Genomic DNA, 11,209 nt, shown 5'->3' with positions numbered 1-11,209 from the left:
TCAATTTGTTTTGGTTTTGGTTTGGGTTATTTAGCTCTAGAGAGTAGAAATTTAAAATTATTGAAGACCCGATATTCATGTGTTGATAACTTGAATGCTTTGAAATGGGGAAACAAAACTGGTTATAATCATGTATTTAGTTTTGATGTCATTGTGTGTGTTTTCTGAAGAGCAGGTGGAAACTTAATGGGTGGTTACGGCAAAGCTCATAAGGCGTAAGCCAACATACCGTATCTTTTTCTCACAGCAGCCTGCAGAGGTACATGAATTTTACAGGACTAAATATGGCTTTTGGCACATGCAGATGGACGGCAGGCCAGCAATGTCGGTGGATATGTTACTGGCCATGTGAGATGGCTGTTAAAGTGAATCTTTGCAAGCATGCCTATTTTTCCTTCCCCATCTGTCTGTTCAGCCAATCCCATATTGCTTGTGCCGCAGGTTGTGAGTTGTGTAGCTCTGAAACTGTATATTTACTAGCATCGGCCCTAGTGCCGCGATGTGCTTTTAAGGTTTTGTTAGAGCTGTATTTGCAGCTACATTCAAAATGTCCAGTGCTGTAATGCTGGAAACCCGGCCATTGTAAAAGGTATTGAAATGAGTTCTTGCTGGAGTTACAAACCCATGAGTCCTCTTTTTGAATTGGGTGGCAGAAGAGCAAGAACTTGGTTTTCTCAAGTGGCGGTTGATAGATAACCGCACTGCGATATTCCAGTGATGTTTTGCCTCTCTCCGATACAGAACTTTATGGATATTTTTTTCTCCCTCTCCTTCTTGCAGGGACTTAAAGCAGCCGACAATGACCCTACAGCCCCCCCGTATGACTCCCTCTTAGTCTTTGACTATGAAGGAAGCGGCTCCACTGCTGGATCCTTGAGCTCTCTTAACTCCTCAAGTAGTGGTGGTGAGCAAGACTATGACTACCTAAATGACTGGGGCCCACGTTTCAAGAAACTTGCTGATATGTACGGCGGAGGTGATGACTGAACTTCAAAGTGAACTTTGTTTTTGGACAAGTACAAACATTTCAACTGATATTCCCCAAAAGCATACAGAAGCTAGGCTTTAACTTTGTAGTCTACTAGCACAAGTGCTTGCTGAAGGCTTTGGCTTAGGCTGCAAACCAATTTGGGCTCCGTGGAATATCAGTGATCCAATGCTGTTTGGAAAAAAATATTGAGCTCAGTTACACTTGAATTTTACAGTACAGAAGCACTGGGATTTTATGTGCCTTTTTGTACCTTTTTCAGATCGGAATTAGTTTTATGTTTAAGGCTTTAATGGTACTGATTTATGAAATGATGCATTAAAGAGACAAAATATGTTGGGGTGGGGAGGAGTAAGGTGAAACACAATATGCTTCAACATGCTTTTGTTACATCGCATTGCTTTTATTAAAATAAGGAGATTAAAAATAAACAAAAAAAATCCTCATGGAACAATTTTATTATCTGGGAGAGAAGACCATGAGGTGGAACAATGTACATTACTTCTAGTTTTAGATGTTAGGGGATTTTTTTTCACTAAAATTCTAAAACTTATGCAGCTGGTTGCAAATAAAGGGAGTTTTCATATCACCAGTTTGTAGCAGAATTGATTTTTTTTTTTTTCCTTATGCTAGAATGTTAGACACATTTTGGTCTTAATCCATGTACACTTTTCTTTTTTCTTTTTTTAATTTCCAGTATTTTTTCCCACTTCACTGTAAAAATGGTATGTGTACATAATGTTTTATTGGCATAGTCTGTGGAGAAGTGCAGAAACTTCAGAACACGTGTATGTATTATTTGGACTATGGATTCAGGTTTTTGCATGTTTATATCTTTCGTTATGGATAAAGTATTTACAAAACAGGTTGCAAACAAGTGACATTGATTCAATTGTTGAACTGTAGTTAGAGTACTCAATATTTTTTTTATTTTTATTTTTATTATTTTTTTTTTGTTTGGGGAGGGAGAAAAGTTCTTAGCACAAAAGTTTTACATAATTTGTACCAAAAAAAAAGGGGGGGGAGGGAGTTGGCCTGATACTGGTGGCACGAGTAAATATACAGTATGTTTTGCGGGCGGGGAGGGAAGGGGGAAGGAGCTTTCAAACTGGAGAGACTTCTGAGAACAGCTTTGCCTCTGTATTGTGTACCAGAATATGAATGATACACCTCTGACCCCAACGTTCTGAATAAAATGCTAATTTTGGATCTGGTGCTTGGTTTGGCTTTTTTTTTTTGTCCTACCTGGCCAGCCCTGACTACCGTAAATAAAAGTACGCAAAGCGCGTTTGAGTTCCCTGGGAAGTTACGTGCACTGCTTCAGCGTTCGATACTGCAGGACTGAAAATAAGCTGCATATAAAATTTGGCATAAATTTGGAAAGCAAGTTCTCAGGTGAAAGCAAATTGATCTGTGCCATTTCTGGGAATTCAGTCTCTTCAATTCGACATCGATGGCTAGCTCTTTGGTTTAATGCACATTATCTAAATAACAGAGCTTGCATCATTTTTGGCTCATTTCTAGACGGGCAGTTTAATGATTGTGTGATTTTGCTGCGGGCTGCATAAATAAAATACATTGCAGATCCTGGCAGTCACCTGTGACCTGGACTTTCTTACGACGAAGTAAAGATAAGCCCCTGTTAACTTCAGTGCACATCAGATCGTGTCCTTCAGGGAGGTGCTTACAGTCATGGAGCTTTGTGAAGAAGTCCCATTAGGGGATTAGTCATTACCAAACATGTTTCTAGCCTGTTAAAATGATCTATTTGTGAACAAAGCAAACATAGTAGGTACAGCAGCTCTGCTGCCTTTCACTTGCAACAATCTGCTCAGGTTTAATGTCTGCATCTACACTCATTAAGGACCTAACTGCGAACAGTGTGAAGCTCAAAACTCAGCAGAAACGCCACATTTCTGCAGTCTGTTGAGAGAGTGGGAGCGGCGGGAGGGGATGCGTGTGCCAGGACTGGTATAGCCGCCTTCTGCGCTGGGAAGGCTGGGTGGGCAGGGGGCGAGTCTGTGGGTGATGGTGCTGCCTCAGTGCTTCGTCAGCATCACACCCTAGCTTGCATGATCTGACTGTGACTTCCAGAGGTAAATCCCGAAATCTGGACGTGGAGAGCATTGAATGCTGCATGTGAGGTATCACCTCTTTACCGCGCTTGTCCTGGGCATGTCTCCTTTCTTCCTCTTGTTCCCAATGATGCCTGTGAAAGTCAAGAGGTAGCAATCCTCTCGGGTTGGGGTACAGCATTTCAGCGTCTGCCTGCCTGGCTATTACTTACCTCGTGCCTTTGGAACTATAGCTTGATGCTGTAACGAAGCCCTGATTTTTCAGTAATGTGTCAAAATTATCAATGTCCTTCTTCAAGCTATTTCTGTATTAACTAGCAGCGTGAGGAAAAAAGATGGAGAGCGGGACAGAAAAATGAAAATCTGGCTATGCGTAGTTAAGTAAGGAAAACTTGTGTAAGGGGTAGGATTTAAACTAAACACGTGCTAAGTAAGCAAAAGGCCCCTTTTAGCACATTGATTTTCTGTCTTCTGCAATTTATGCAAAAAATGCATTTTAAGCATAATAATTCTATTATTGTTATTTGGACCCAACATGCTGGAAATGCTAGATGAATTTTATTTAATTCACATTGAATGCTAAAGATACGAAGAGGGGGAAAGATTTGTGAACTATTTCCAGTTTTGGCTATAGCACATTTTTTTGTTAGAATGGAGCAGAGGTCATCTTTTATGAGCACTCGGCTCTTTTGCACAGCAATAGGAGCTTTATCTTGATCTGACAGTCTTCCAGCTCTACCTACAGCTGCTTTGAAATTGTAGCAATGATTCTCAGACTAGTGTTAGGTCAGCATTAGGTCTACTGAACAGAACAAAGGGTAAATCATTTTTATGCATCTCAAATGCTTTTAGAAGAAAAAAAGATGCTTGAACTGATCCTCTTTCATCAAGCTTCAGGTTGGTTCTTACCCTAGAAATGTGCAACCGAGTTTTGTGCCCATGATACATACTTAAATCCCCATCAGAGGGCTGCACTGAGAGGAAGAGGATGGCCGACCTTTAGACCCTACGGTTGTCCCAGGAAATTCTGGCAGCCTGTTTTGAAAATGGGATTTGGCAGTGATATGTATTGCCTCTGCCTTGCAGACACTGTATCCAAGGGAAATCACTGGCAAGAAATATGGCCTTAGGAACTTTCCCAACTCAGCCTTTCTACAATTTGTATTTGCTTCCAATGATAGTCCTTCATAGCCTATCTCCTTCTGAACTTCAGGGGCTAACAGGTGAGGAGGAGAAAGGTGTTTTGGGGGAATGAACATACATAAGGCCTTAGACGTGGATGGATCTGGCATCCTGTGTTTCCTCTGGGGTTGCGAAGTATTGGCGAAGGACGTTAATACTCACCCCACAACAGTCTAAAACATAGTTATCCTCCAAGTAGTCAAACCAATTGATGTTTGAGTTCTCACCTGGTGATTTTACTGGTGGTGATGTACTCTCAGCTGTGCTGTAGCACTGGTAGAAACTGGCTATAAAGTTTGCGATCTTTCTGAATACAAGAACCACACATAAATCAGATAGGGCAGACAGACAATGAGCACCGCCTTCTTCCCCTTACTCTGAGTTAGTCTGTCTTGCTTGATTCTGCTTTGTAAAATGTTTATAAATTCATGTAAATTTTAAATGGAAGATATTTGTGTCTGTCATGCACGGGTTTGCGGAGAGAAGATACTCCTCAGTTGTGAACAAAAATATTTTAAATAGCCACTTATTTTCTTCTGGTGCCAAAGTAGCAAAGTCTCTCTGATGCTAAAAGCCACATGAAGTCTGCTTCTTGGGAGTTCTGTTTCGCACTACAGAGTATTTTTTGGAAACCTACCAATTCCTTACCCTGAAGAACATTTGTATCTGCTCTGCCATGGTCCCATTCACTTTAAACACACAAGGGAAAACATTTTCTGACAGGTGATGGGGGACATATCCCCAAAAGGGTCTCTCAAACCTGTCTGTAGTCATTCAAGATGTCTCAGGTAAGCCACTGTCAATTCTTACCTTACACAACTACTCCCACCTTCCTAAGGAGCCTTCCTTCTAACAGAAGTAGCATGGTTTGGGCAGATTCGCCTTTGTGGATCAGGAATGTGAAAGCAAAGTCACTGCTTTTACCTCAGCCAATATTAATTATTCAAATAAAATGCAGCAAAACCACTCAAATGCCTTAATACCTAATCCACAATGGTATATTTTATACACAGTTTTCCTCATCCAGCTGGAGATTATCTAGATTTGTATGGTGTCCTTACTTTTTTTCATTTCTTTTACATTTCTTTACGTAAGCTTTACTTTTTACTTACTGTAGGCAAGGATCTTTCCTAGGAGTTTCTCCAAAGCATAGGATAGTTGCCCTTTACTTGATATATGTCACAGGAATAATGAAAAATTTTCCCTTTAGCACCAAAACCCAGCTGGGAAACAGAAGAGAGGAATAGCTAAGGAAAAAAGGCTAAGTGCTTCCCACAGGGACTCGAGGTGCCTTCCATCATACAAATAGGGAAGGAGCATTGCATTTGTTAGGGACCCTCCAGATCAATCAATGCAAGCCACTCTCCAGCCAACCTGCTGCTTCTATATCGGCGAAACAGCTTTTTTTGGTGTAAAGGAGAACTTGGAGATGCCTCTTCTCTGCAGTGTAATGCTGCTGCTGCTGCCGTTCCTGCTAGGGTACATTCCATCACTGGGCTTTCCCAATTTTCCCCCTCAATTTACCTAGACAGTGCTAAATGTCAAATCAGGCTCTACATATTCTTCAATTTACAACCTCAGAGAATCAAGGTCTCAGTCTTGGTTTGGTTGGTTTGCTGTAGACGTGAGGATGATTCTTAACACAGCAACCACTGGGAAGACTTGTCTTCCTTTTCAGAGTTCAGTGTCTGAAACAGTATTTTTCCCATGCAAACTTTGTGGATTTCTAGAATATCTAAAAAAATGCAGCAATTGTCAGTAACACAACAACTACTTATAATCAGATTTCATATTTGTATGCTCTTTTGATTTTTCTGTCACAGAAAAGCATACACTAATGTGGTGACAATGTGAAGTTGCAAGCCCCTTAGAGCTCTTTTGGAGAGATCAGTCAGGGTGAGGTGGTGGGCATGTGCTCTCCGAACTGCTCTCCATGTAGCTCTGGCGGCAGAGAATGCATCTGTATGTGTGTGTAATGAACTGCTGGCGTTCAGGGGATTTAAGTGTAGTGGCAGCTCTCTTGCCCCTCTTCCCTGAGCACACAAAAGCCGCTCACATATGACCCCTGGAACGCAAAACCTGGACCTCATGGGCACCCACATGTCTCGCCTCATTCCTCCCCACCATTCTCTTTACAATCCACTACCACCCGGATGAGATGGTCATTATTTTCTCATCGCTTCCGTCTGTCTTGGATTTTCTTAGATCCTCAGGGTTGGACTAGATGACCTCTAGGGGTCCTTTCCAACCCAAAATATTCTATGATTCTATGATTCTTCTCCTTCCCCCCACCTTGTGAGAGACTAATTTTTAGAAAGTATTTAGGAACATTTATCTCCTATTAACAAAGGCAATGTTCTCTGGTTTATGAATTACTGTTGTTGCTCGCTTGCTTTTTCCACTCCTAGTATATTTTTAAAACCCGTTTGCTTTGCCTTAACAAATTCTACTTTCCCAGTTCTCTTGGCAAGACTGAGAGAATGTTTCTGGTCTCCCCTTCCAAATTTTCAGCTTCTGTAACCAGCTTTTTTGCTGTTGTTTTCAGACCTTTAATCCATCTCCTGTAACAACTAAATGGTCAACCTCTTCTTCCTTGAAGTGGCTGATTTCTTTTTCCTTCTAATGGGGAACATTCTGGTTGACTTCTTATTTTCCTGTGTAGCACCCAGAGAAAAATAAGATTTTGCATGGTTCACAATGGCTTATATTTATTAATATTTCTTAAAATACGTTTTTTTCTGAGAGGTTTTTTTTAACACCAATGCATTTTTAAACCTCGTGGTGGTACATGTACGCGTACCACCACGAGGTTTACAAATGCATTTATGTAATTTTGTGAAACCGCCTTCAGGTGGCTCACCCCCTCCTGCAGAGCCTAAATACTGGTTCCGAAAGCAACATATTTCGCTCTGGGTATGAATAATGAATAGCAGCATTGTGCAAATTATTTATATACTCCTGCTTCTGAAGATAACATTTGTTGATGTGGTATGGGTATATATAGATAGACAGATCTGTGAGCCCACCCCTTCTGTGTTCCATGTTACAGAAGTTTGATTATTACATTACATTTGTTATCTGCAGCACTGCAGGGCGAGCTTATAAAAACCCAGCTGTCTCTGTGCTCCATAAATCAAAAGTAATGGCCAGATAATCAAAATTATGTTCCAATTCTAGAACATTCATTACTGGTGGCATTGTATAAAGCAGATATAAAAACAAGCAGAGTTTTTATGCTAGGATGATTAGAGGGAATTACACTAAAAATGTAGAATCATTACTGGTATGTTTTGACTTGAAGTTAATAAAGAGCACTTTGCTCAGCAAGGTTATTTTAAGATAAACTGAGAAATAAACAAAAATGAATCTTTTAGCCTGACCTAGTCAGGAAGCAATATTCAGAGCCCTATCTTTCTGAGAACTGATTTTTCCTCATTTGCGCAGAATGAAGGCAACCAAGAAAAACAACCAAAAAAAGTAAATCCAATCCTTAAAACTCCTTCTGGATTAGGAGAGGCAACTTCAAAGACCTGCCCTGCTGTCATGTCTCATAACAGAAGAATGCTGGGCTATTACTGAGTGTTTTGATCTTCCCATTTTTTGGGTGCCAAGAATTCACACTGACAAGAGCCCAAATAATCTGGCTGCAGTGTCTAAATCCAAGTTCTAACTTTGAGTTAGTTGCTTTGGTGTTTCCCATTGTTCCCTGTTGGTATGACTAATTAAATCTTTGCTGTTCCTGAGAAAAGACTTTAAAGCCTTAACTTCTGTTTGGGATGTAAAAAGTTCCGGTCCACGCTCAGGAAAAGGGAATTGTGCCTTGGAATTTTATCTGCTGAGTGAATGCCCTAACCATTATTTTGAAAACAGTTCCTTGAGTTTTGCCACAAAAATCTCTGGAAAGCTCTAGATTTTATCCTGAAAGAAACAGATCAAAAATCCTTTGCATTTGTTCACAAAATAAATTGTTTTCTGGACATTCCCACTCAGTCCACAGCTCTTTGAAGGCAAGACTCAAACAGCCATAAAGTTTTCATATGGGACGAGGACCACAAGGAGACATTTTGAGCACAAGCCTGCAGGCTTGGCCTTCAGAGACTGGAAGGCAATCCTTTGCTGAATAGCAGTCCATCAGGTCAAGTTCTCATGATAAATTTTGCTGCTTTGAAACTCAGTAGTGTCAACATGTCCACTGGAGCAAGGAATTACAGAATGTAAGTAAGAGTGGCAGAATACAGCCCTTCAAAAATGGGTTCAGATACAAAGCTACTGAGTCAATGGAGATGCTCCCATTGTGAATGCCCTCAAAGCAGAATTCAGCTCAGAGAAAATGTTTACATCTGTAATATTCCTGCAGCTATATACGATAGTATATGAAGCTAAACAACCTTGAATAACCAGTAATATAAGCACAAATGCAATTTTTTCAGAAATTGGAGACTGGCATAACAATTCCAAGTTGTTATGAACTGCCAGTTGACTTCTTTTTGAAAAATGTCCTTTAATGACTTTATGTTTATTACAGCTCATTGTGTTCACTAAGGCTCTATGTTTGCTGAACTCTGAACCACGCTGTGATGACAGGTGACCCTGTTTAAATGAGTTTTTACAGAAATCTATTTCAGAGCAGTATTTGAAAGAGAATTTTGATGGCGATTTTGTTGGTTGATGGTGTCAAACGCCACTAGACACTTGGATCTTTAGTAGCTGCCACAGGGATATCAGGGCAGCTGCCATTCTAGAGGAGAGGGAAAGGATCACTCCATGAAATTAGATTTCAACACTGCTCCGGTCATACATACAGTAGTAAAAAAGCATATAGTGAAGTGCTGGGTCATGAGCTATAAGCTGAATGTGTGTTTATTATAGGTCCGTGAGCCACAGTCCCTGTTCATTCAATACACCTGCACAATGATGGTGATTTTACAAGGACAGGATTCATAATCAGTGTAAAATAAAACATCAGGCTTCCCTGACGATCATCACAAAATTATTTGTCCTCCCAACAGAGATGAATATACAGTACTTATGCATATTTGCACATCTTATTGAGGGGGAGATTTTTCTCCACCATTGAAAATCTTTGCAAGTCTTAAAAGTTCTATTTTTTGTTACTTGAATATAACGCTGTGTGGGATCCCACCCCCCCCAAAAAACCCATGTTTGCCAATGTCCATTTAATAAAGACTATAATAAAATTAGAGTAGAAAAGGTCAGACTACAGTAGTATCCCATCGACAACAGTATATAAATTTACCCATTGCAGACAACTAAAGAGGTGTTTCATGACAGCATCATCTTGTGAAACCTTTTTTTAATTCTAAAAATGCAACAAAAGGGGTATAATTTTGGAATGAGAGAAGTAGCAAAGGAATGGGCACTTATTCTGCGGTCATAAAGATTTGGGACTTGTGACCCCCCTCAGTGAAAATGAAATTGCTAATGTCGACCCATCTCTAGGAGACAGCACCTCTCATTGATTTTATACATAATTCAGCACAATTGACAGCCTTTTCAGGACAAGCTGGAGACTGATATGTTATGGAGGCTAAATTGCTTCTCCCTTCTGGAAAAGAGGGTCCCTTGAGGCCATGATTTATGTTTAATGGTGTGACAGTGGGGACTGTGAAGAAGCAGGACTACGTTATGGCTGATGGGAAGATACTTAAGTGCAGTAGTGGCACAATAAAAAACTGCCCCCATGGAAATTGTCATTGTCATAAGACACCCCAAAAACCCTTTTTCCCCCTCTGTCTTGTCCCAAATTGTAGTAAAAGACATTAGGGCACCTTACCCATGTTTAGTTTCGCATATGGAGTACCAGATGTATTTTCTGTGCAATCGGCTGGTGGGCCAGCCACGGTAAGCCTAATCAGCAGAAAAGCAAAGCTGATGGGAAAATTCTGCAGCTTCTGTGGTGATGCTCTTCTGCCTTTGTCACTGGTTGTATTGCTCAGACAAACAAGCAGCTGCGGAATAAACCTGGGCACAAAACTGAAATGTGCCCATTTTCTTTAACTGTCTGGGTCTGAGCTTCCACCACGGCTCCTGGGTGGTGATGATGAGATCTCTCCAGGGTAGGAGCAAATGCACAAGCCCTTCTCATGAAGCAGCTGCTAATCCCCACCCTCATTCGTGCCACACGAATTTGTGTATCAGCTCCACAGTGCCAGGGGCAGGCAAATGTGAAATAATGAGCCTAAGGGTACATTTTTTTCCTTTGCCGTCTCATAGAAAATCTTCTTCCTCCAAGAAGCACCACCTCCGCCAAACAGCCGGTGTGCAGCTGTCATTGTGGCGCCCTGGGTTTGGCCACGCAGATGGCCAGTCTCCGGCCACCACACACCTCATGCGGGGTCAGAACCGAAACCGAAAATTCTATTCCTGAGCTGGACATCCCCAGAATTCCCACTTTGCTGGAGAGGTTTGTTATTGCAAAGTAGTAGCAAAAATATCTCTGTTGTTTGGAAACAATGGTAGCTGAAACCCATTGTTCTGTCTTATTTTCTTTTTTTTGTTTATGCGAGTCGGTGATGAACACAGTCTGTATTCACTGATGGTTTGCAAAATTCAGTACATGTAAGAGACTATTCTTGCAGCGTAATCAGATAATTAGATGTTTTGTCATTGTCTTGCACTGTTTAGTATAAAATACTTTGAATGACAATATGGCAGCTCTTCCCAGCAAACTTTACAAGCTGCTTGTTCCAGGCTGCGAGTTAACTTTAATTGGGTGTCCTGAGATTTACTACAAGGAAGGTAATAACCTCAGTATGAGAGCAAGACGCTACCTCTTTTCACTGTTGTCAGTGTTGTAAATACAGGCTAATTTTCCAATGGCCTCACTCTTTCTCCAGTGATCATGTTTACCAAAAGAGGTATAACCTGACCCCATAATTTCTGCAGACTCTGTAATATGCAAACACAACAGTGATCCAAGTGGCGCCGTGTGTGAACGAGTGTA

The 11,209-nt window shown here is 40.9% G+C and overlaps 1 protein-coding gene across 1 annotated transcript in view; it reads left to right on the top strand.

Annotated features, from left to right (window-relative positions):
- The window catches only part of CDH2 (cadherin 2), a 110,195-nt gene extending 109,208 nt beyond the window's left edge, over nt 1–987 (top strand). Inside the window, exon 16 of the mRNA XM_009647677.2 lies at nt 781–987. Within this exon, the coding sequence (XP_009645972.1) occupies nt 781–987 (207 nt within the window). The remainder of the gene's footprint in view (nt 1–780) is intronic.
- The last annotated feature ends 10,222 nt before the right edge of the window (nt 988–11,209 follow it).

This window comes from Egretta garzetta, unplaced genomic scaffold, assembly GCF_000687185.1.
Source record: "Egretta garzetta isolate BGI_Z169 unplaced genomic scaffold, ASM68718v1 scaffold229, whole genome shotgun sequence".
NCBI classification, from domain to species: domain Eukaryota; kingdom Metazoa; phylum Chordata; class Aves; order Pelecaniformes; family Ardeidae; genus Egretta; species Egretta garzetta.
The sequence above is the reverse complement of the archived record's forward strand: the minus strand, read 5'-3'. Positions and strand labels throughout refer to the sequence as shown.